Here is a 25,630-nt window from a genome sequence, read left to right as displayed (position 1 = left end):
GGAGCATTGTGGGATAGCGGCGGGAAAGGAGCGGCACCGCGCGGGGCACTGTGGGATAGCGGCGGTGTGAATTTTTTCCTTAATGGGTTTTTTATCATTATTTTTAGGGTTGGTTTTTGCTCTTACTGTTGGGTTTTTTTCCCTATTACTTTATTTCGTTTCAATAACCATAATTCATAGAAAAAATATATTAAAATGTTCCTCTGCCTCAGAGCTACAGAGCTGTGCCTTAAAGAGCCCGACTTTAAAATGAAGTGGCCTTTTGTGCTCTTAAAGACACCAGAGTTTTCCTGTCAATTTATCCTACAAGGTTACAAAACACAAGAAGCCAAAAATCACTGAAATATCTCCCATCCCTTGTGTCCTCCTCCTGTCCCTGTTCCCTGGGATAAGATCCCAAATCCCCCCTGGCTGTCCTCTCCTGTCAGGGAGCTGTGCAGAGCCACAAATTCCCCCTGAGCTCCTTTTCTCCAGGCTCAGCCCCTTCCCAGCTCCCTCAGGACCCTCCAGACCCTTCCCCAGCTCCCTCAGGACCCTCCAGACCCTTCCCAGCTCCCTCAGGACCCTCCAGACCCTTCCCCAACTCCATCAGGACCCTCCAGACCCTTCCCCAGCTCCCTCAGGATTTCCCCTCCCTTGGATGATCCCACACTTCACCCTCTGCTCTTGTGCCTCATTAATTTCTAATTAACACTCCGATGATCCCATTCCTTCATTAAACCACAGAAAGCAGAGACACCAGAGTGAGGAGCCTACCTTTAATCCCTTAAATAGAATCATACAAATATAAAATGGAAGAATAAAATATTTACAGGAAAAACAACAAAAAACAAAATAAACCAACCAAAAAAAAAACCCCCCACAGGGATTCCACCCAATCCCATCTCTCAACGGGCTGGAAATAAAAGAGGGAAGCAGCCAAGGGGGAACATTCCAGGTGCTTTTCCTCCCTCCCAAAACGATCCCAGCTGGGTGTGGGAGGCTCATTCCAGTCCTCCAGCAGGGAGGGATCCTCTGAAGCGAGAGGCACTTGAAGCAATCAATCCTCCTTTTCCCAAATCCCTGCAGGCAGCCAGGAGGAAATTTTGGCTGCCCCTCGCCAGGATCCTGGTGCCCATCAGGGAAAAGTCTGAGTCAGGCTCACTCTGGCAGTGTTTGGTCCAAAATCCTGACTCACTTCTCCCTCTCCCAGCCCTGAATTTCCTGAATTTCCCCCCAATTCCGAGTCCAGGGGCAGCGTCCATCCCTGAATTCCAGAGTTGACATAGTAACTCCAGGAGTTTGTTGGATTCAGTGTCCAGGAGGGAGCTGGGCTGGCTCTGGAGATGGGATCCGTGTCCTCCCCTCCCCGGGGGAATTCCAAGTGCTTTGTCCTGTCCCAGTGTGGGAGGAGTCCCCGGAATTTCGGGACAACTGAGAGCAGACTCTGCCTATTCCTAATGATCCAACTGTGCTTCCAGCTGGGAAAAGGATCTCCTCCACGGATCCAACAACATTTACAGGAGTTCTGTGAGGCTTGGGGAGGGAATTTTGCTTTTTTTTTTTTTTAAAGTGGTTTTTTTTGGTGTAGCGTCTTTTTTCTCCGCCTTTTTTTTTTTTTTAAACCTCCCCCTCTCAGCTATCAATCATCTCAGAGAGTTCCAGCAGGAGATCATCCTCGTCTTTGCCTGGATCCAGGTCGATTTCTGCCTCCAGTTTTCCCCCGGAGATCTCCCAGATGAGCTTCTCGAAGTCGTCCTCCACCGACAGGGCGGGTTTGGCGGCGCCGGCCGAGCTCAGGCGCCGCAGCTTCACCGGCACCTCCAGGGACGAGGAGGAGGATCCAGACACCTCTGACTGCCCCAGGGAACCCCCCTGGCTCCCAGCCTGCAGCTCGGGGCTGGGGAAACAGGGAAAAGGGAAAAATCAATCAGTGTGGGAGGTCCTGGAGGTGGAGTTTTAATGCTTGAGTTTTACACCAACCGGGGTCGGGGATTCCGGGGGTTTGGGGACGGGTTGGGAGGTTTGGGAAGTCCTGGATCAATTCTGGGACTCCACAATTGGTTTTGGGAAGGCCTGGGTCAGTTTTGGAGTCTTGAATCAGTTTTTGGGAAGTTCGGGATCAGTTTTAGGAGTCCTGGATCGGTTTGGGAAGTCCTGGATTGGTTTTGGAAGGTCCAGGATCGGTTTTGGGAAGTCTTGGATCAATTCTGGGACTCCACAATTGGTTTTGGGAAGGCCTGGGTCGGTTTTGGAGTCCTGAATCAGTTTTTGGGAAGTTCAGGATCAGTTTGGGGAAGTCCAGGATCATTTTTGGGGAGTCCTGGATGAGTTTTAGGGGTCCAGGATCAGTTTGGGGATGACCAGGATCAGTTTTGGGGAGTCCTGGATCGGTTTGAGAAGTCCAGGATCAGTTTGGGAACTCCAGGATCAGTTTTAGGACTCCAGGATTGGTTTTGGGAAGTCCTGGATCTGTTTTGCAAAGTCCACAATTAGTTTTGGAGTCCTGATTCAGTTTTTGGGAAGTCCAGGATTGATTTTGGGAAGTCCAGGATCGATTTTGAGTCCAGGATCAGCTTGGGGAAGTCCTGGATCAGTTTGGGGAAGTCCAGGATGAGCTGGATCAGTTCAGGGTTTGGGGACTCAGCTGTGAGGAAACACAGCTGCAGTCTGGGGAAGAAAGGGCAAGAACAAACCCCAAAAAGGCACTGAAAAAGAATCCCAAAAAACAGCCACTGGAAAGAAACTCCAAAGAGACACTGGAAAGAAATCCCAGAAAGTCACCAAAACCCCCCCTAAAAGTCACTGGAAAAAAAACCCCAAAAAAGTCACTGGAAAGAAACCCCAAAAATCCACTGCAAAGCTGTGCCCAAGTGCAGCATTTCATGGAAACCCAAAGGAGCTCTGCTGCACAAATTCCAATGAACTCTGCTGGATTTCAGCATCATTCCATAAAAACTGCCATTTCCCACTCGTGGCCACCCCACATCCCATCCCTGGGATCAGGAGGGAGAAGGAACAGTTGGGATTGGGGTTTACCTGCTCTGGGAATTCTCTCCCCGAGGGATGGCGCCCGGGCTGTCCTCTGGAGAAGTGGGAACAACAACCTGGGAATGAGGAGCAGAACCACTTTTAGGCTATAAAAATCCTACATTTTAAGAGATTTTTTTTTTCCCTTTTCTGCTTCACCTGAACCAGAGCATTCCTGAAAAGAGGAATCTTTGCCTCAGAACAGACAAAACCATCCCAAAATCCCAACAGGGAATTCTGAAGACGCCTCCAAAGCCGGAATGTGCTGCTCCCAACACTTGTGGGGTGAAAAGAGATGGGAGAGCTGGAGAAGATTCCAGGTTTTTTTGGGAAAGAGGAGGGATTTGTGGCCTTACCTTGGCTGAGGGCTCCTGGCTGTCCCCGCTGGTGGCACTGAGTGGCTTCACTGCCACCACAGCAGGGGGGTGGCCCTCGGGGCCCTTCCTCTTCAGGGGCTGCTTGGCCGGGGTGGATTTGCCTTCCAGGGGCTTCAGGGACACCTTGGATTTGGCTGGGATGGAGGGAAAAGGAGGAATGAGCCGGATTTGGGTAAAAAAAATATCCCTCAAAGGGTTTGTTCATAATCCTGGATGGTTTGGGGTCACTCTCTGTGCTCCAGGGATGATCCCAGGGGGATCCAAGCTGGCCTTGGGTATTTCCAGGGGTGGAGCAGCCATGGATTCTCCGGGAATTCCATCCCATTCCTTCCCAGGGAAGGATTCCATCCCAAAATCTGGCAGTGAGATGCCATTCCTTGTGTCCTGTCCCTCTGTTCTTCATCCCAGTTCTCCTTGATCTCCTGGAAGGAGCTCTGAGCTCTCCCTGGATCCTTCTCTTCTCCAGGTGAACATTCCCAACATTCCCAACCTGCACAGGGAACGAGCTCCAACCCCTTGATCCAACCCCTTGATCCCTTTATCAATTCCTTAATCCAATCCTTTGATCCAACCCCTTGATCCCTTTATCAATCCCTTGATCCAATTCCCCTTGATCCAATTCCCCTTGATCCAATCCTTTGATCCAACCCCTCTGATCCAACCAATCCCCTCTGACCCCTGCTCTGGATTTGCTCCAAACACTCCCCACCCTCCTCACCCTCAGGGCTGCCCCATTCCACTTGGGATCTCAGGAATATTCCTGGATATTTCCAAGCTGGGAATGATCACAGCTGCCTCCCATTGAGTTTTTTTTCCCCCACAAATCCCAATCCCAGCACATTCCCAACACCCACCTCTGGTTTTCCTCTCGGGCAGCTGAGCTCCTTTTTTCCCTGGATCCTTTTCTGGGCTCCCCACTGGATCCTCCTGGGATTTCCCCAGTTTCCTCCTGCCCTGCTGGGCTGGTGATCCCCCAGCAGCCTCGGGGCTCCCTGACCCCGGGTTTTTGTCCTTGTTTTTGTCCTGTTTCTCAGCCGGGGCTGCCCCAGAGCCTTTCTGCAGTTTCTCCTCCTGCCGCTGTTTCAGCTGCCGTTTCTCCCACATGATTTCCTCCAGGCTCTTCACCTGAATGCCGGAATTCCCCGAATTCTGAGGAGGGAAAAATACCCCCAGAGGGTTATTAGGATAAAAATCTGTGGATAAAAAAATGTATGGATTAAAAAAAAAAATATATATATATGGATAAAAAAAATTTGCGGATAAAAAAATCTGTGGATTAAAAAATTCATTGATTCAAAACTCCATTCATTAAGAAATCTATGGATAAAAAATTTATGGATAAAAAAATCTATGGATTAAAAAAATTCTATGGATAAAAAAATTCTATGGATAAAAAAATTCTATGGATAAAAAAAATCTGTGGATAAAAATATATGGATAAAAAAAATTGGGGATTAAAAAATCTGTGGATGAAAAAATCTATGAATTAAAAAAAATCTATGGATAAAAAAAAATCTGTGGATAAAAATATTTATGGATAAATAATATCTGTGGATAAAGAAAAATCTGTGGATAAAGAAAAATCTGTGGATAAAGAAAAAAATCTATGAACTAAAAAAAATCTATGGATAAAAAAAAAATCTGTGGATAAAAAAATCTATGGATGAAAAAAATCAGTGGATGAAAAAAATCTGTGGATGAAAAAAATCTGTGGATGAAAAAATATTTATGGATAAAAAATATTTGTGGATGAAGAAAAAAAATCTATGAATTAAAAAATCTATGGATAAAAAAAATCTGCAAATAAAAAAATCTGTGGATTAAAAAATTCATTGATTAAAAACTCCATTGATTAAGAAATCTATGGATAAAAAAATCTACGGATAAAAAAAAATCTATGGATAAAAAAAATCTGCGGATGAAAAAAATCTGTAGATAAAAATATATAGATAAAAAAACTTGTGGATGAAAAAAAATCTGTGGATGAAAAAAATCTGTGGATAAAAAAATCTATGAATTAAAAAATCTAAGGATTAAAAAAATCTGTGGATAAAAAAATATTTATGGATAAAAAATATCTGTGGATAAAGAAAAAAAAAATCTATGAATTAAAAAATCTATGGATAAAAAAAATCTGTGAATAAAAAAAATCTGTGGATTAAAAAATTCATTGATTAAAAACTCCATTGATTAAGAAATCTATGGATAAAAAAAATCTATGGATAAAAAAAAAATCTATGGATAAAAAAAATCTATGGATAAAAAAAAAATCTATGGATAAAAAAAAATCTATGGATAAAAAAAATCTGTAGATAAAAATATATAGATAAAAAAACTTGTGGATGAAAAAAATCTGTGGATAAAAATAAAACTATGAATTAAAAAATCTAAGGATTAAAAAAATCTGTGGATAAAAAAATATTTATGGATAAAAAAAATTCTGTGGATAAAGAAAAAAATCTATGAATTAAAAAAATCTATGGATCAAAAAAAATCTGTGGATAAAAATCTATGGATTCCCTAAGGAATTTTGTTTCCTGGGAATTTTACTGACAGCATTTAGGATTTCACCACAATCCCCAAATGAGGAAAGGTGGGAACAAAAAGTGACAAAAAGGTTGGGAAAAAAAATATTATTTTATGCCCCAAATGGTGAGAAATGTGAGGAATTGGTGAGAAATGTGAAGGTTTTGTTATGGATTTGTTCAGACTCACCTCAGCAGACGCAGAGCTCCCCTTGAGGGAAGGTTTGTTCAGCTCCACGATCATTTTTTCTTCTCTTCCAGGTGCTTTAAATCAAGAGAAAACATCCAAAAATTAGGATTTTTTTTTTGTTTCTTGGGGGGGTTATTTCCCTATTTTTATTAACAGGAAGCAAATCCTGCAGGATTTTCTCTCTCCTTCAGTCTCATCGTGGATTAAATAACCCAAAGGGTGAAATTTTTGATGCCCCTTGTGCTGATAAATCCTTCCCAAACAATATTCCGAAGGGGAATGGAATGAACTCCAGCACAGGGAAAATCCCACCCCACAAATCCAGGGCAGAAAAAAGATGGAAATTCCACCACAAAGCTCCTCAAGGAATGGATTTTCCAGTGGGAAATTCACGGAGAATCACAAAATCCTTTAAACTTTGGAGTCTGAAAACTCAAGGAATGAATTTTTCCTCAAGGAAATTTTAATGCCATTCATGGAGAATCCCATGATCCTCCTAAAGAATGAATTTTCCAGAGGGAAATTATTGAATTCACAGAGAATCCTGTGATCCTTTGAACTCTTAAGAGGCTGAAAACTCCTCAAGGAATGGATTTTCCAAAGGGAATAGCAGGAAACTCATGGAATTCATGGAGAATCTTGTGATCCTTATAACTGGAGCCTGAAACTTTTCAAGGAATGGATTCTCCAGGGGGAAATTATCATGGAATTTATGGAGAATCCCATGATCTTTTCAAATCTGGAAGGAATGGATTTTTTCAGTGGGAAACACAGGAAACCCCAAGAGAATTAATTGAAAATCCTGTGATCCTTCTAACTCTGGAAGGAATGGATTTTCCAGTGGGCAACACAGGAAACTCATGGAATTCATGGAGAATCCTGTGATCCTTTTAACCCCAGAGCCTGAGACCTTTCAAGCACAGCCTGAAGGAGAAATCCAAACGATTCCTGAGCAAACAGGATTCGTTTTCAAAGAGAAGAATTCCCAAGGGGAAAAAAAGGCAGAACTGCCAAGGGGGGAAAAAAAAGGCAAAACTCCCAGAGGGGAAGGCAAAACTCCCAGAGGGGAAGGCAAAACTCCCAGAGGGGAAGGCAAAACTCCCAGAGGGGAAGGCAAAACTAAAGCAGAACTCCCCAGGAAAGGCAGAACTCCCCAAAGAAAGCAGAAGTGAAGCAGAACTCCCCAGGGAAAGGCAGAACTCCCCAAGGAGGGGAGCAGAACTCCCCAGGGAAAGACAGAATTCCCCGAGGAAAGGCAGAACTCCCCCAGGGAAAGGCAGAACTCCCCAGGGAAAGGCAGAACTCCCCAGGGAAAGGCAGAGCTCCCCAGGGAAAGGCAGAACTCCCCCAGGGAAAGGCAGAACTCCCCCAGGGAAAGGCAGAACTCCCCCAGGGAAAGGCAGAACTCCCCCAGGGAAAGGCAGAACTCCCCCAGGGAAAGGCAGAACTCCCCCAGGGAAAGGCAGAACTCCCCCAGGGAAAGGCAGAACTCCCCCAGGGAAAGGCAGAACTCCCCAGGGAAAGGCAGAGCTCCCCAGGGAAAGGCAGAACTCCCCCAGGGAAAGGCAGAACTCCCCCAGGGAAAGGCAGAACTCCCCCAGGAAAGGCAGAACTCCCCCAGGAAAGGCAGAACTCCCCCAGGAAAGGCAGAACTCCCCCAGGAAAGGCAGAACTCCCCAGGAAAGGCAGAACTCCCCAGAGAAAGGCAGAACTCCCCAGGAAAGGCAGAACTCCCCAGAGAAAGGCAGAACTCCCCAGAGAAAGGCAGAACTCCCCAGGAAAGGCAGAACTCCCCAGGGAAAGGCAGCCCCTGCTCACCCACGAGCTTGGTGACCCGCAGCAGTTTCCTGCCCCTGAGGGTGGCCTCGGGCTGGGCAGGAGGGGCGGGGACGTTCTCCCCACTCTGCTGCATCCTCAGCGCCTTCTCCCTCTTGATCTCCTCCAAGGTCTTGATCCGAACTTCTCCTGCCCCTTTGGCTCTGCCTGCCTCTGCCAGCTGCACCCTGCCTGCCACAGCTGGAGCAGGAATGTTCTGTTTCCTGCCATCAGCCTCAGCTTTGGCCCTGCCGGGGAATTCCTCGGCTTTTTCCTTCTCCTCTCCGGATCTTTTGTGGTTTTTCTCTGCCAGGGCTCCGGTCAGGGATTTGATGCGAGCGGCTGGGGAGGGTCTGGCTGCTAAATTGGGATCTTCAGCTTTCCTGCCTTCTCCTGGGATCTTGGCTGGGGTCTCCCCTCGCCTCTGGTTGGCTTTTTCCAGCCGGATTTCCTCCAGGGTTTTCACTCGGATCTCCTCGATGGGTTTGGCAGCTTTGTCTGTGTGTGGTCAGAGAAATCAAAGCCAGGAAATGAAAGAGAGCTCAAAGGGGGGGGAGTAAATTCCACTTAGTCTCCAGAATTTCTCCCAGCACTGAGGGAATTTAGGATTGAGGGCTCTCCCTTGGGTTGGAAGGACTTTAAGGATTATTTTCTCCCATCCCAGGGTGATCCAACCCAGCCTGGGACACTCCCAGGGATGGGGCAGCCGTGGATTCTCTGGGAATTTGCAAGCTGGGAATGAGTCAGGAGTCCTGGAATTGGGATTTTTTTTATGGAATCATGGAATAGTTTGGGTTGGAAGATCTTAAGGATCATCCCATTCCCACCCCTGCCACGGGCAGGACCTTTTATGGTGTTACAAACCCCATCCAGCCTTGGGGATTTCCAGGGATTCTCTGGGAATTCCATCCCAGCCCCTCCCAGGGAAGGATTTATTCCCCAAATCCCATCCAAACCAGCCCATGGAATCCTGGAATGGTTTGGGTTGGAAGGGATCACCCAGTCCCATGGGCAGGGACACCTCCCACTATCCCAGAGTGCCATTTTACCCCTTTTACCCATTTTTATCTCTTTAATCCACTGTCCAACCTGGCCTTGGACACTTCCAGGGATGGAGCCACCACAGCTGCTCTGGGAATTCCATCCCAGCCCCTCCCCACCCTCACAGGGAAGGATTTATTCCCAAAAATCCCATCTAAACCCATTCCCCCTTGGGATTATTCCCTCTCTACCCTTCCTGCAGGTTCCCTTCAGGCCACAGGGATCCCCCCAAAATTCCTCCTTTTCAGGCTGAACAATCCCAATTCCCTGAACAATAAACTTCCCTCCTTCCTTTAATCCACTTGGATTTGGAAAACCAGAGCCAGTTACGGTTTCAAATCACCAATTTAAGGCTGCATGGAAGTTCTTGGGAAGAAAAAGACAAGAAAGAATATTTCAAATCTAATTTTTACCTGTCTCAGTGCTGCTCTGCTCAGAGGGCAGCCCCAGCCTCTCCTTCAGGGACTTCAGGACTTGCACTAAAAAAAAAAAAAAAAAAAATCAGAGGAAAAGTTAAAAAGCTGCAAAAATCTCAATTTTGGGTGGGAAATGAGACAGGAAAACACCTCAGTGGGATTCAGAGTGACCTTAAAGCCTCAACCAACGTGCAAAAAGAAGCAGAAGAAAGGAGGTACAAAAAATCCCAAAGAGAAAACCAGGAGAGAAAATCCCAAACAGAAAAAAAACTAGAGAGAAAATGCCAAGAGAAAACTTGGAGAGAAAACCCCAAAATGAAAACCCAACATGCAAAAAGAAGCAGGAGAAGAAACGAAGAACAGAAAATCCCAAATAGAAAAGTTAGAGAGAAAAATCCCAAACAGAAAACATCAGAAGAGAAAATTGCAAACAGAAAAAAACAGGAGAGAAAATCCCAAAATAAAAACATGGACAGAAATCCCCAAACAGAAAAAACCAAACAAACAAACAAACAAAAAAAACAGGAGAGAAAATCCCAAACAGAAAAAAATCTGGAGAGAAAATCCCAAAATAAAAACCTGGACAGAAATCCCCAAACAGAAAAAACCAAACAAACAAACAAACAAAAAAAACAGGAGAGAAAATCCCAAACAGAAAAAAATCTGGAGAGAAAATCCCAAAATAAAAACATGGACAGAAATCCCCAAACAGAAAAAACCAACCAAACAAACAAACAAAAAAAACAGGAGAGAAAATCCCAAACAGAAAAAAATCTGGAGAGAAAATCCCAAAATAAAAACATGGACAGAAATCCCCAAGCAGAAAATTTGGACAGAAAATCCCAAACAGAAAAAAAACAAAAAAAACCAAAAAAAAACCAAAAAAACCCCCCCAAAAAAACCAAAAACAAACAAACAAACAAAAAAAAAACCCCAAAAAAACCCAAACAAACAAAAAAAAAAAAAAACCACAAAAACAACCCCAAAAAAACCCAAAAAAAAAAAAAAAAAAAAAAAAAAAAAAAAACCAGGAGAGAAAATCCCAAACAGAAAAAACCTGGAGAGAAAAATCCCAAAATAAAAACATGGAGAGAAACCCCCAAGTAGAAAAGTTGAGACAGAAAATCCCAACTGAAAAAACCCTGGAGAGAAAATCCCAACCAGGAATTGCAGGTGTGAAATCCAGGTGGTTTTGGTACCTGTGCCTCTCCTTGGGGCTTTGTCAGTGTTTTCCTGCAGCTCTGTTTTCCTCCCCAGCCTGTCAGCAACGTTCCTCCTCAGGGGAAGGAAAGTTTTCCCACCTTCAAAATGATAAAAAATGAGAAATTCTTTCAGGATATTCCTCTGCAGGAGGGTTTAGAAAAATCCCCCACAAACTTGAATCTTCCCAGATAAATTTTTAATATTTTTGGGGTTTAGTTGTTAACAGAAATGGTTATTTTTGATGTAAATATTTCACAAAAAGCTCTCACCCATGAGGGTTTTCCTTTTGCCCAGTCTGTCAGGAAGGTTCAGCTGGATCACGGGGTCCTCCCCTAAAACAAGGAATAATCTTTGCAGTGCACCAAAAGCATCCCAAAAATGACATTTTCATGCCCCCAAAAATGGCATTTCTGGCTGCCAAACCACAGGAACTAAAGGAGGAGTGGGAGAAGAAATTGTTTTAATCCTAAACCTTCTTAAGTTTTAATTCCAACCAAATCCCCGACTTTTTGTTGGACTTTTCCAACACAACCACGACCTTTAAAACTCCAATCAGGAAAAAGGCAGCACCGCATCTGAATGATCCTAATTCTCAATAATTTGATTTAGGGGCTGTGAGATGGGATTTTTTTTGGGGGCAGGATTTGGGATTTACCTTCTTTGGAGGAGAGGGTCACAGTTCTCAGCACAGTCCGGACGTTTTCCTTCTCTGGCACGGGAATGCTCCGGGCCTGGAGGGGATCCACAGCCACTCCTGAAGGACCTTCTGCATGGAAAAACGTGGAAAAATCACCAAATTTAGCAATTTTCCTTGAAATTCCAAGCAGCTGCCACATGCCAGAGTAACTCTTCCAAAAAAAAATTCAAGTTTGTCCTTGCAGGATCTCCCAAATCGCAAAAAAAAAAAAAAATTATTTCGCTTGTAAATTATCTGAGGAAAATCAGGATTAAACTAATCAAGGATTAAAGTAAAGGATGAACAGAAGGGAGGATTCAAAAGGAGGGATTTTAGGGATATTAACTCACCACCTTGTTTTTTGGCTTTTTCCTTGAGTTTCTTCAATTTGATCTCTTCCAAGGTTTTTATCCCAAAATTTAAGTTGTCGTCTGGAAGCACAAAAATAATTCAGGAAATTGAGGAAAATCCTTCCCAAAATATTGAGAATAAACTCTGTCAGCAACCTCCAGGAGTTAAAAAGCCCCAGAACAGGTGGGATTTTGGAAAACTGGCAGCTTTTTTTCCACCCTCCAATGGAAAATCCACATTTTTGAGCACAAATTCATGGAGAGGGATTAAAGATTTCTGTATTTCTTGGATCTGGATTTGCACAATGCCTGAAGGGACATTTTAAACTCTTTAAATTCCATTTAAACTCTTATTTTGTCCCACAAAACCAAACCAGGAGGGTTTTCCCCCTGCTTAGGTGGGAATTAACTCCTGGATTCCATTCAGCATCTCTGGGTTTTATTTTATTTCAGGAATATTTTGCTTTTATTTGTCAAATTCTCCCTCCAATCCCTCCTCCTGCAGCTCTTGGAATACCTTGCTTTGCACTGGGATTGGATTTCCTGGTGGAAATCACCCTCAGCCCATTGTGGCTTTCTGTGGGTGGTGGCTGGACTGGGGTTTTGGTTTCTTCTCCTTCTTCAGAAAGCTGGTCTGGAAGAGAAAATAAAAACCCAAAATTAAATCATTTATGGAGTAAAGACTTAGCCAAAACTTTTAGATTTTTAGGTGGTTCAGTACTTCAAGCCCTAAAAACATTTATGCCTCTTTTCTGCAGCTTAAACCTCCAAATAACTCACAAATTTTGTGATTTATATCACGACTGAAAGCAAAAAAATATCTGAACTAAATTCAAAATTTCTCACCATCATCATCTTCATCATCATCTGCAGCGTTGATGACCACTGGGGGATGGGTGGGGCTGGGGACATTCTCAGAGTTTTCCACTTTCATCACCCCCCTGAGCTGTGGGGAGGGGTTGGACTGCACAGAGAGTTTGTTCTGCTGCAGCTGCACCATCTTCACCTCGTCCTCTGCAGCCTCGGGGGGGCTTGGCAGAGTGGCTGCAAAAGAAAAAAAATATTCCACATTTTGACCCTCCAGTTGTAAATTTGGTAACAGAACACTCCTGGATTCAGTTCTTTATTCCCCACCCATGAAGGGGTAAAGGAGAAGGGGAAAGGAACTTTGAAAAGCAAAATTCACCAAACACAGAGAAGATAAAAACAATTTAAATTAGAATTTTGCTCCATTCCAAACTGTCAATATCCCTTTCCAGGAGGTGTGGCTGGGAAAAAAAACTTCAAATGTGACTCAGAAATCAAAACTTTTGACCCCAATTATTATAAATTTGATAACAGAACACTCCTGGATTCAGTTCTTTATTCCCCACCCATAAAAGGGGGTAAAGGAGAAAGGAAAAGGAACCTTGAAAAGCAAAATTCACCAAACACAGAGAAGATAAAAACAATTTAAATTAGAATTTTGTTCCATTACAAACTGTCAATATCCCTTTCAGGTTGGGAACTTCAAATGTGACTCAGAAATCCCAACCTTTGACCCCAAATATTGTAAATTTGGTAACAGAACATTCCTGGATTCTGTTCCTCACTCCCCACCCATAAAAGGGGTTAAAGGAGAAGGGAAATGGGAACCTTGAAAAGCAAAAATCACAAACACAGAGAAGAGAAAAAAAATGTATTAGAATTTTGCTCCATTCCAAAGTGTCAATATCCCTTTCTAGGAGGTGTGGCTGGGAAAAAAAAAACTTCAAATGTGACTCAGAAATCCCAACCTTTGACCACTAATATTGTAAATTTGGTAACAGAACACTTGTGGATTCTGTTCCTTACTCCCCACCCATAAAGGGGTAAAGGAAAAGGGAAAAGGAACTTTGAAAAGCAAAATTCACCAAACACAGAGAAGATAAAAACAATTTAAATTAGAATTTTGCTTCATTCCAAAGTGTCAATATCCCTTTCCAGGAGGTGTGGCTGGGAAAAAAAAAACTTCAAATGTGACTCAGAAATCCTGAACTTTGACCCCAAATATTGTAAATTTGATAACAGAACATCTGGATTCTGCTCCTTATTCCCCACCCACAAAGGGGTTAAAGGAGAAGGGAAAATGAACCATGAAAAGCAAAAATCACCAAGCACAGAGAAGGAAAAAAATTTAAATTAGAATTTCAGTCCATTTTCCTGAACTGCAAACTTCCTTTCAGGAAGTGTGGCTTGAAAAAAAAAAAAAACAAACTGAAATGTGACTCAGAAATCCCAAACTTTGACCCCAAATGTTGTAAATATGATTAGTGAACACTCCTGGATTCAGTTCCTTATTCCCCACTCATAAAGGGATTAAAAGGAGAAGGGAAAATCAACCTTGAAAAGCAAAAATCACCAAGCACAGAGCAAGGAAAAAAAAAAATTTTAAATTAGAATTTCACTCCACTGCAAACTCCTCTTCAGCCATAAAACAATTCCTTGAGCCTCCACATAATTTTAAGGAATATTCAGCCTAAATTCTTGGATATTTCGAAGAAAAAAGAAGATGGAAAATCCACTTTTGCTCAGGGGTAGGAAGAGCTCATCCACGTAATTTTAAGGAATATTCAGCCTAAAATCTTGGATATTTTGAGGAAAAAAAGAGATGGAAAATCCATTTTTGCTGAGGGGTAGGAAAAGCCCATCAATGTAGGAATATCCAACATTAACTCTTGGATATTTCAAATAATAAAGGAGACAGAAAATCCACTTTTGCTCAGGCGTGGGAAGAGCCCATCCACGTAATTTTAAGGAATATTCAGCCTGAATTCTTGGATATTTTGAGGAAAAAAGAGGTGGAAAATTCACTTTTGCTGAGGGGAAGGAAATGCCCATCAATGTAGGAATATCCAACATTAATTCTTAGATATTTCAAAGAAAAAAGTAGATGGAAAACTCACTTTTGCTCAGGGGTAGGGAGAGCTCATCCACGTAATTTTAAGGAATATTCAGCCTGAATTTTTGGATATTTTGAGGAAAAAAGAGATGGAGAACTCACTTTTGCTGGGGGGAAGGAAGAGCCCATCAATGTAGGAATATCCAACATTAATTCTTGGATATTTCAAAGATAAAAGGAGATGGAGAACTCACTTTTGCTGGGGGGTAGGAAGAGCCCATCCACGTAATTTTAAGGAATATTCAGCCTAAATTTTTGGATATTTTGAGGAAAAAAGAGGTGGAGAACTCACTTTTGCTGGGGGGAAGGAAAAGCCCATCAATGTAGGAATATCCAACATTAACTCTTGGATATTTCAAAGAATAAAGGAGATAGAAAATCCACTTTTGCTCAGGCGTGGGAAGAGCCCATCCACATAATTTTAAGGAATAGTCAGCCTGAATTCTTGGATATTTTGAGGAAAAAAGAGGTGGAAAATTCACTTTTGCTCAGGGGTAGGAAAAGCCCATCAATGTAGGAATATCCAACATTAATTCTTGGACATTTCAAAGAATAAAGAGATGGGAAATTCACTTTTGCTCAGGGGTAGGAAGAGCCCAGCCACGTAATTTTAAGGAATATTCAGCCTAAATTTTTGGATATTTTGAGGAAAAAAGAGGTGGAGAACTCACTTTTGCTGAGGGGTAGGAAATGCCCATCAATGTAGGAATATCCAACATTAACTCTTGGACATTTCAAAGAATAAAAGATGGAAAACTCACTTTTCGTCAGGGGTAGGGAGAGCTCATCCACATAATTTTAAGGAATATTCAGCCTAAATTCTTGAATATTTTGAGGGAAAAAAGAGGTGGAGAACTCACTCTTGCTGGGGGGAAGGAAGAGCCCGTCCACGTAGCGTCCCTTGGTGTGGTGGAAAGCACAGTTGTGCTTCTGGCAGCCTCCAGGTTGGTTCTCCCAGTAACAGGCGATTTCACTCCGCTTTTTCTGAGGGAAAAAACACAAATCCAAACTCAGGGGATTCTCCTTTGGATTTGTAAATTGGCTCGGTTTGTTTACAGGTCACAGGGAAAGGGTGAAAATCATTCTAAAGGGCAGCTAAAAAGTATTTCAGGGTTTAAGAGACAAGGTTTGGAGGCTGGGAAAATGGAATTTATCTGGATTTTTTTTCCTTATCATTCAGCTGGAAAATACAGAACTTTGTCACAGAGTTAATATGATTTTGTATTAATAAATTAACACAAAATCCAAAATAATGGGATTATTCACAGGGAAAAAAATCCATTTTCAGATTTCAATTGCTGGTGAAATCCACCTGAATTTATCTTTTAGAGCTTTAGCACCTTCATGGCTTTTTTTTTGTCCCCACCCTGTACAATTCCAAGAACTCAGGATAAAGTTTTGGGGAGAAACCCAAAACTCTCTCAGGAATCCAGGAATCCAAAACTCTCTCAGGAATTTCCAGCTCTCAGGAATCTATTTCCTATCACATTTAAGGAGTGGGATCCATGTGGGTGCCCTGGCAAAAATCTTGGGAACAACAACATTTAACACAAACATTTCCTGCTGAGAAAAACACCTTAAAAATTCTTTTTTTTTTTTTTTTTCTCCTCCTGGTAACCAAAATCCCTGTAAATCTCTGCTGAGAAAAGACATTTATCCCCAGGATTTTTTGGGGTGAGGAGAATCCTGCACTTTGGCTACAATCACCCCCTGCAGTGCTCTAGGCTGGGGATGGTGTGGCTGGACAGTGCCCAGGAGGTAAAGGGACCTGGGGGTTCTGGTCAGCAGCGGCTGGACATGAGCCAGCAGAGTGCCCAGGTGGCCAAGAGGGCCAATGGCTCCTGGCCTGGGTCAGGAATGGTGTGGCCAGCAGGAGCAGGGAGCTCATTCTGCCTCTGGACTCAGCACTGGTCAGGCCACACCTCGAGTGCTGTGTCCAGCTCTGGGATCTCAGTTTAGGACGGACATTGAGTGCTGTGTCCAGTTTTGGGATCTCAGTTTAGGATGGACATTGAGTGCTGTGTCCAGTTCAGGATGGACATTGAGTGCTGTGACCTGAGCTCTGACCCCTCAGTTCCTAAACTGAGCTCTGGGATCTCAGTTTAGGAAGGACGTTGAGATGCTTGAACGTGTCCAGAGGAGGCAACAAAGCTGATGAAGGGATTGGAAAACAAGCCATATGAAGAACGACTGAGGGAGCTGGGGGTGTTTATCCTGGAGAAAAGGAGACTCAGGGGTGACCTCATCACTCTCCACAACCCCCTGAAAGCTGCCTGTGCTCAGGTGGGGTTGGTCTCTTTCTCCAGGCAGCACTGACAGAACGGGAGGACACAGTCTTAAGCTTCGTCAGGGGAAATACAGGTTGGATATTAGGAAGAAGTTTTTCACAGAAAGAGTGATTAAATATTGGAATAGTCTGCCCAGGGACGTGGTGCAGTCACCATCCCTGGATGTGTTTAAAAGGAAACTGGATGTGGCACTTGATACCATGATCCAGTTGAGGTGTCAGGGCTGGGTTGGACTCGATGATCTTGAAGGTCTCTTCCAACCTACACATTCTGTGATTGTGTGATTCTTTTTTTAGGGAGCACTCACATCGATTTCCATGTGCCTGAACCTGCAGACATTCCTGAAGCACCGGCCCTCCTGCCACAGGGTGCAGACGGTCTCGCTGCCCAGGGCGGCCTCGCAGTGCCGGAAGGAACAGGAATCTCCCTGCAACACACAGAGAATCAGCAAAAAAAAAATCCCAAAAAACAGGGGAAAAAACACACTCAGCTTCAAAAAAATAAATAGGGGTGGAAAGGAGAATCATACAGGTTTAAAGAATGGGATGGGAAAAGCGGAGAGGTTGAAAAAATGGGATGAAGAAAGGACACAGGTTATAAAAAATGGGATGAGAAAAGCACAGGTTAAAAAATGAGATGGGAAAAGGATACAGGTTTAAAAAATGGGATGGGAAAAGGACATGGGTTAAAAAATAAAGAGTGTTGGAAAAGAGAATCACACAGGTTAAAAAAATGAGATGAGAAAAGCACAGGTTAAAAAATGGGATGAGAAAAGGATACAGGTTTAAAAAATGGGATAGGAAAACATTACAAGTTAAAAAATAAAGGGTGTTGGAAAGGAGAACCACAGAGTTAAAGAAATGGGATAGGTAAAGCGCAAAGGTTAAAAAAATGGGATGGAAAAACCACACAGCTTAAAAAAATGGGATGGGAAAAGCACTGAAGTTAAAAAAAAAAAAGGGTTGGAAAGGGAAATCACAAAGGTTAAAAAAATAGGATGGGGAAAGCACAGAAGTGGAAAAGCAGACGGGTTAAAAAATAAAAGGAGTTGGAAAGGGAAATCACACAGGTTAAAAAAAATCCATTTCTCAGAACTGGGAGCTGAATAATTAATTAATGAAGAGGAATTTGTTTCTCCCCTCTTTGCTCAGAGGTTAAAGGAGGCCAGCAGGAATTGCAGGGGGCCTCACCTTGTTGCAGGTGGAGTAGAAGTAGAAGTAGCAGTCGTCCCCCTGGTTGGACATGCTGCAGAAATCCTTGGAAAAGCTCAGGGTTTGCTTCTTCTCAGGGCTCTCCTCCAGCCTGGGCAAGAATTGGCTTGGCTTCAAAGGCTTCTCCTGGCTTAGCAGTGACAGCTTCTTTTTAAAAGTAACCCTAAAGCAAGGGAGCAGGAGCAAAAAGGGTTGGGTTTAGAGTTGTTTCCTAATTCATTGATTGATCTCTGGAGGAAGGTGATGATTTGAAATCAGCTGGGCACAAAAATGAAGCTGATTTTGTCAAAAGTTCAGTTTTTAAAATGGAGTCATTTGGGAAATGCAGATAAAACTTTAGTGTGGTTTGTCCAAAATCGCAGAGATTTTGTCAGTATAAAATCCAATTTGTGACCTTAATAACAGTTCTGGGTCTTGAGGTAGAGAAAAATCAAAAAAAGAGGCACTTCTTCATAAACTGGGAGTAATTTTGAGTGATCAATGATACAGGAATATTTTAATATTATCATATATTATTCCACATTACATTATTAATATCATCTCTTTTAAATTAAACTTAAATTTTAAGTTATGACCCAAAAGTGACCTGATTTCTTTAAAAAACAGGCACAATTTTGAGTTGTCAATAACCTGATATTATATTATTATCATGTATTATTTCACATTATATTATTAATATCCTCTATTATTTCCTATAGGAAATTGATGTTTAATTTCTTCAATGTTTAATTTCTTCAAAACCTGCCTGTAATTCTGAGTTATCAATACTATTGATTCCATAACAGTGATCAATAACATTTATTCCATAATACATTATAATCACATATTATTCCACATTATTAACATAAACTCTTATGTGCCATCTGAAATTACACTTTAATAATTAGATATTTAAATTAATCTCATTAATTAATTAATTAATTAAAATTATTAACATTAATAATAATAATAATAATCACATAATAACACCACACCTCAATAATGGGGTTTGAAATGACATTAATTGGAAATATTTGGATGAATAAATCTGAGCAGGGCAGTGATAATTTTTATGATATTCAAGTGTCACATCCTGGATTTTTCCCAATCTCAAAGGGATTTTCCCCATTTTTTTTTTCCTATATTTTTTCCCAATCCCAAGAAAATTTTTCCCGGATTTTTTTCCAATCCCGATGGGATTTTTCCCAATCCCAATGGGATTTTTTCCCAGATTTTTTTCTCAACCCCAAAGGGATTTTTTTCCCAATCCCAAGGGGATTTTCCTCCCAATTTTTCCTAGATTTTTTTTCCCCCAATCCCAAGGGGATTTTTTTCGTCATTTTTTCCCAATTTTTTCCCAATCCCAAAGGGATTTTTTCCCAGATTTTTTCCCAATCCCAATGGGATTTTTTCCCAGATTTTTTCCCAATCCCAATGGGATTTTTTCCCAGATTTTTTCCCAATCCCAATGGGATTTTTCCCAGATTTTTTCCCAATCTCAAAAGGGTTTTTTCCCCAATCTCAAGTTGTATTTTTTCCCAAACCCAAGGTGGATTTTTTTCCCAATTTTTTCCTAGATTTTTTCCCAATCCCAATGGGATTTCTTTCCCAATCCCAATGGGATTTTTTTCCCAAATTTTCCCCAATCCCAATGGGATTTTTTCCCAATCCCAAGGGGATTTTTCCCCATTTTTTTTCCCAATCCCAAGGGGATTCTTCCCCATTTTTTTTCCCAATCCCAAGGGGATTTTTTCCCAATCCCAAGGGGATTTTTCCCCATTTTTTTCCCAATCCCAAGGGGATTTTTTCCCAATCCCAAGGGGATTTTTCCCCAATTTTTTCCCCAATCCCCGGGGATTTAGGAGCTCACCCACCTGGCCACGTTGAGCACAGGCTTTGATCTTCCCAGCCATGCAGTTCCCTTCTCCTGTAGGCCGAAGGAGTCCGTGAATGAATAACAAAGGGGCAGAAAGAATTTTTTTTCCTTTTTTTTTTTTTTTTTTTCCTCCTGACAATTCCAAGGGAACCTCTCAGCCAACAACTCCAAACTCTGAGGTGCTCTCAGAACAATCTGACAACTAATGGAGGAGGAATTGAGTCCATTGGAAAAGTGGCACAACTGGAGACAGCCAGGGATATTTTTTTTTTTAGCTCTTCCAATAAAAAAATAATAAAAAAAACCAAAAAAATAACCAATAACAACAAAAAAAAAAATAAAAAATAAAATGCCCCAGCGCCTTTTTTTTTTTTTTTTAAAGATGAACTCAGGATTCAAAGTGGCTGCAAAAATGAGGCTCCATCTTCCACAGCTGGGGCAATTTCTAATTTTTTTTTAATTTTTTTAAATTATTTAATTCAGTAAGTTGCAATTTCGAGTCTTCCGAGATTTCTTCACCTATTAAGAAAACACAAAAAAAACCTTCCCCCGTCCTTTATCACCTGTACAGCAAAAAAAAACTTCATTCACATACAAATTTTGTGTGTATAAACCCACAAAATGTGTTTATACACACCCCAAACCACGGAAAGGAACAGCAGAACAAGGAGAAAAGCAAAAAAAATCAGGAATTTTAACCCATTTCCCACATGGAATGAAAATCAGGGGGGAAAAACGAGATTAATTCTGTGGTTTTGGATGAGGTGAGGAGGGTCAGAGGGGATTTGGGGACACAAACACATCCATCCATCCCTGGGGAATTTTCACAGGGAATTTTATCCCTCAGCCAAGGAAAAGCAGGAGCAGCAGAGTTTGGGGAGCAGGGATTGGGAATGTGGGTCAGGAATTAGTGAAATATCATCAAATATCTCAATTTGTGCTGTTCCCTAATCCATTGATCCGTCACGGTCTTGCCTTGGATCCGATTCAGGGTTTTTGGTGCCACCAAAAACTGATTTTATTCAGCTTTTTTCAGATGAATCATATTTTTCTTTTGGATAATCTTATAAAAATCAGAGTTTTATGGTTCTTTTCCACACAACCTGCAACCAAACCGGCTAAAAGTCAATTTTACCCCTCTGACATTTCTGGGCAAAGGATTTCTGACTCTTTGGGGAGGAAAAAACTGAATGAAATTGAAACCCTTGGAACCTTTTACTCACACAAACACTAAAGAATTTCCCCAGGATTTTTTTTTTTTTTTTTTGGCCAGGGAATTTTCCCAAAATCTAAAATAAAGAGAGGAAAAGTTGGGTTCTTATATTGGGTTTTGGGTTGTTTTTTTTTTTTTTTTTGACAGCTTGACAAAGGGAATAAAACAGGAATTAAGTGCAGGGTTCCCTCCTCTTCTTCCATCTCTCCACGAGGTTAAATTTAAATTCAATTTTGGACCTTCAAAATCAGATTTGGGCTCACGGAGATTCCCGGGAAATCTAAAAAATTCCTGGAGCTCCTTCTTGTGGAAGTCCCAACGTTTTTCCAGGTGTTTTCCCCAATGCTCTTGGGAAGCTCAAAATTAAAATTTCAAGCCTGAATTCTTCGGGTTTGCTCAAGCCAAGAGTGAAATTTGTGAGAATTAAGGCTGGGAGAAGGAATTTCAACCCAAAGCAGGAGGAATTCCCAGGCTGGAAGGTGGAATTTCCTTTCCTCAGGCAATCAAGACACACCTAAAAAAATGCAACAACATTCCCACATCCACCAACCCTGAGTGGGGGGGAAAGAAAATCCCTTCAGATTTAATTCCTTTAGAAACTAAATCAGTGTTTTGCTTTCTACATTTTTCAATATTCCAGGTCAGAGTGTGAATCTTGTTTAAAGAGTGGCAATAAAACCTTGAAAATCAACAACAGCAACAGAAAAAAAAAATCAATCAAACCTCCCCCACCAAAAAAAAAAAAAAAAAAAAAAAAAAAATCCCCTTTGAGTTCTAAACTCCATCAAGGTCATTCAATTACTAAAAAAGGGTCATTAAAAACCTTTTTTTTTTTCCTCTCGTTTTAAACTGGTGGCAATTAAAAAAAAAAATAAGGAAAATGTGAATGAAAGTGAGTAACTCTGGTGCATTCAGCAGGACTCAAATTAATTAAAGTTAATGAGAATTTTAAATACTTTTTTTTTTTTTTTTTGTCCAGAATTCCATTAAAATTTTGTAGTAGAATGTTTTTAAACCAATTATTTTGGGAAAAAAAATCAAATAAATCAAAAAATGCAGCAGCTGAGGGTCAGCAAAAACCAGGCCAAAAATAGTTTTTAAAGAGAAAAGAAATAAAACCACCCAAGATCAGTTTTCCTGCACCTCCCTGTGAGGAATTCTTGGATTTAAAGCCCCCAAATTTCCCTGGAAAAGCTTCTCCTGCTGCTTCGTTTGTGCCTCGAGTTCCTGACAAAGACATTCCATGATTCACCTCCTGTTTAGCAGGTGACAAAGAAGGAAAAGCATCAGGAATTCCACATTTTAACCCCTTTTTTAGGCGGTTTTTTTCACTGTCCTCCAGCTTTTCCCCCCTCAGGAATCAACCCCAAACCAAAGGAAGCTGCTACATCCAAAACAAAGATAATTAAAAAAATAAACTTATTTTTTTTCATATTTCTGAGCTCAACCTCAGGGCCTGGCAGGGATTTCCTGTGAGAATTCCTCCCCTTCAAGGGAATGTTTTATTAAATATAATAAAAAAATTTGATTTCCCTCTGGATTTCACCTTGGAAAAATGTCACTTGGAGCTGGGAAAGTGCCACCACCGGGAAGTTTTCCCTGGAAAAAACCTCCAGCCCACCTGCTGTGCTTCAGGTGTGCCTAAACTCATCCTCAAAATCCTTTATTCCTCAAGAAATCTCTTTTTATTATCTTTTTTTTTTATACGGCCGAATAAAGCTGGGTTTTATTTAGAAAGGGTGACCCCTGGGAATAACCTGGAGGTTCTGATCCCTGTAACAACAAAAAAAAAAACCTACAAAAATCGACGGCACAAAGCAGAAACTTCTCAGCTCCAACCTTTAAAAAAAAAAAAAAAAAAACCAAGAAAAAAAAAATTTAAAAAATTCAGGGAATGGCGTTGTTTTTTTAACAAGCCAGGGGAGGAATTCAGCCCGGCTGCATCCAGAGTTACTCAGCTCCCGGAGTTCCTTTAGGGAGTGAGGAGTAATGAGGTGACTACATCAGAAATACACTCCAGACGCGCTGCTACAACAGGAAGGAAGGAGGTTTTTACCTGAAAATGAGGAGATTTTATAAAACACCTGAGCTGGGATCGCGGATTTGGAGAGGAGGGGGGGGACGAGCCCTAAGGAAAGGCCTCGGGCCTACCCCGGACAGGCAACCCCCCCCCTCCTCCTCCTCCTTCTCCTTCCCCAAAGCCCCGGGGCTCGGAAAACGACCTCATCCCCCTTTTATTCCCACCTAATCCCGGTATTCCACCTCATCCCGCCTCATCCCACCTCCCCCCGGGGCTCCGGGACAGCGCGGGGGACGCGCGGCCTTGAGGGGAGAAAACCCAGAACTGAGCCAAGCACTCCCCCCCACTTCCCTCCCGTCCTCCCCATCTCCCCCCAGCCGCCGCCGCACGGGCAGGAGGAGGAGGAGGAGGGAGGCTCCGGAGCGCTCTATTTACGGTGGATCGGGGAGTTTTACCGAGCCCCCGGGGGCCGCCGTTGCCGCCGTTGTGTCCCCGTTGCCGTGTCCCCGCCGTGCCCGGCTCAAAGATGGCGCCCGGCGCGCGCGTAGCCTCGGCGGGCCCGCGGCCAAGATGGCGGCCAAGATGGCGGCCGGAAGTGGCTTCAGCCGCCCCTCAGGGACGGGAGGGGCTTGTTGGGCTGTGTTTATTTTGTGCTTCTGGTTTATTAAAACACCTAATATCAATATCCAACTATGAGGGACAAAGACTCTCTAACAGTTTAAAGTTAGAAAGTGCGTGTTTATTACCCAAATACACACCTCAATCCACAGATGATCACAGGGTCTTTTATTGAATTTTATTGAATACCCAAAACACAAATGTATATTCATAACTCTGGTACATCCCATTCCCCGCTTTGTATGGTAATTAGCCCAAAAAGCCATTAAGCATGCGTAGTTTGTTCTTTAAAATAGCTCAGTGGTCTTTTTTATAGGGTGAGGTCCTAAAATGATGAAGTAAGATGGGTCTTCCTCTCTTTGACTTTTTAACCTTTAGTGTTAGTGACAGCTAAATCCTGTTTTTTCCAGGACTGTTTGATTTATGATTGTATTGTATTCATGGGCTCTATTGATTATTCAGGATGCAAAAGCCTAGTTTGACGGGTTCTATGATTTATCGGTTCCTTCTATGATTTATCGGTTCCTTCCATGGTTTATCAGTTCCTTCCATGATTTATCAGTTCCTTCTATGATTTATCGGTTCCTTCCATGATTTATCGGTTCCTTCTATGATTTATCGGTTCCTTCCATGATTTATCAGTTCCTTCCATGATTTATCAGTTCCTTCAGTCTGGCTTCTGTTAACAAAAAGGGAAGTCTTGGCTACATTATCTCAGCACTATCTATTTTGACTAAAGTCTTTAATTCTTCTAAATCAATGCTTCACTTCCCCGCTTTTTAAAAAGCCTTCAAAAAAGCTTTTTTTTAAAAAAATGTGGTTAAGTTTTTCCCTGTGAAGCAAATAGGGCCGCCTCAGGGATACGGATTCTCAACTGGAAGGTATTTTGAGTTCACAGCCCTTTTTTGGGTTTTATTTATGGGTTTTTTTTTTAAGGGGGGGCATCTATCTATCATCTATCTATCTATCTATCTATCTATCTATCTATCTATCTATCTAATCTATCTATCTATCTAATCTATCTATCTATCTATCTATCTATCTATCTATCTATTTTGTTGGGGGGTTTTTTGTTGTTGGTTGGTTGTTTTTTTTGCATCCAGCCCAGACTGTGTTTACCAATAAACAAATAAACAAACAAAAAACACAAAACAAAACAAAAAACCCACAAAAACAAAAAACCAACCAACCAACCAAAAAAACACCAACAAACAAACAAACAAAACCAAAACAAAACAAAAAAACCACAACCCCCCCAAAAAAACCCCCAAACAACAACAACAACAAAAAGCCAAACAAGAAAAAAAAAAGAAAGGAAAAAAAAAAAAAAGGAAAAAAAAAAAGAAAAAAAAGAGGGATTGTGGCTGTTGTGTTCATTTATGAGCTGTGGGCATTGGCCACCTCCAAGGGAAAGCAAGGAAGAAAAGAGGGTGACACTGAAGAAAGAAGCTTTTACACCCCATTCCTGTCCCTTGGAATCAGTGCCAACCATCAACTTGGAGACGTTTGGGATGGAATTTTCTTCTGTCCCTTAGAATCAGCACCAACGATCAACTTGGAGACGTCTGGGATGGAATTTTCTTTCAATCCACTGGGATTTTCTCATCACGGCTCTGGGATATTGAAGACTCGGAGAGAAGACGCCGCTTCTCCATTAAAAAACAACTCCAGCTCAATCAGTGCTTGGGAATGAGAGGATTTCAGTGGGAATGAGAGGATTTCAGTGGGAATGAGAGGATTGAAGGGGCTGGTTGCTTTTATTTCCCATTTCCCTTCTTTTCTGGATGAAGTTCCTCTTTGGAAGGAAAGCACTCTCAGGTGTGGAAGCAGGAGGTGGCTTGAAGCCGATCCCCAGGAGATGGAGATCCCAACTCCACCAAGGCTCACCCCAGCAGTTTGGCTT

At 42.1% G+C, this 25,630-nt stretch overlaps 1 protein-coding gene across 3 annotated transcripts; it reads right to left on the bottom strand.

Annotated features, from left to right (window-relative positions):
- Positions 1–744: 744 nt before the first annotated feature.
- Positions 745–23,659, bottom strand: ZC3H11A (zinc finger CCCH-type containing 11A). Of its 3 annotated transcripts, none has more exons than XM_083878374.1 (18): positions 23,565–23,659; positions 19,875–19,927; positions 18,001–18,184; positions 17,118–17,237; positions 15,383–15,506; positions 12,449–12,646; positions 12,120–12,236; positions 11,603–11,683; positions 11,232–11,342; positions 10,846–10,908; positions 10,573–10,674; positions 9,371–9,436; positions 7,920–8,414; positions 6,102–6,175; positions 4,241–4,535; positions 3,366–3,520; positions 3,019–3,086; positions 745–1,879 (listed from the first exon to the last, which is right to left on the bottom strand). In XM_083878374.1, the coding sequence occupies exons 3-18, from the start codon at positions 18,052–18,054 to the stop codon at positions 1,615–1,617; spliced, it is 2,388 nt and encodes a 795-aa protein (XP_083734500.1). In that variant the 5' UTR covers positions 18,055–18,184; positions 19,875–19,927; positions 23,565–23,659; the 3' UTR covers positions 745–1,614. The 3 variants fall into 3 exon arrangements, with proteins under 3 accessions (XP_083734500.1, XP_083734501.1, XP_083734502.1); XM_083878375.1 differs by lacking the exon at positions 23,565–23,659 and adding an exon at positions 23,545–23,563; XM_083878376.1 differs by lacking the exon at positions 23,565–23,659 and having other exon boundaries at positions 11,606–11,683; positions 19,875–23,528.
- Between the last annotated feature and the right edge of the window lie 1,971 nt (positions 23,660–25,630).

This window comes from Zosterops lateralis, assembly GCF_965231275.1.
Source record: "Zosterops lateralis genome assembly, chromosome: 26".
Lineage (NCBI taxonomy): Eukaryota > Metazoa > Chordata > Aves > Passeriformes > Zosteropidae > Zosterops > Zosterops lateralis.
The sequence above is the reverse complement of the archived record's forward strand: the minus strand, read 5'-3'. Positions and strand labels throughout refer to the sequence as shown.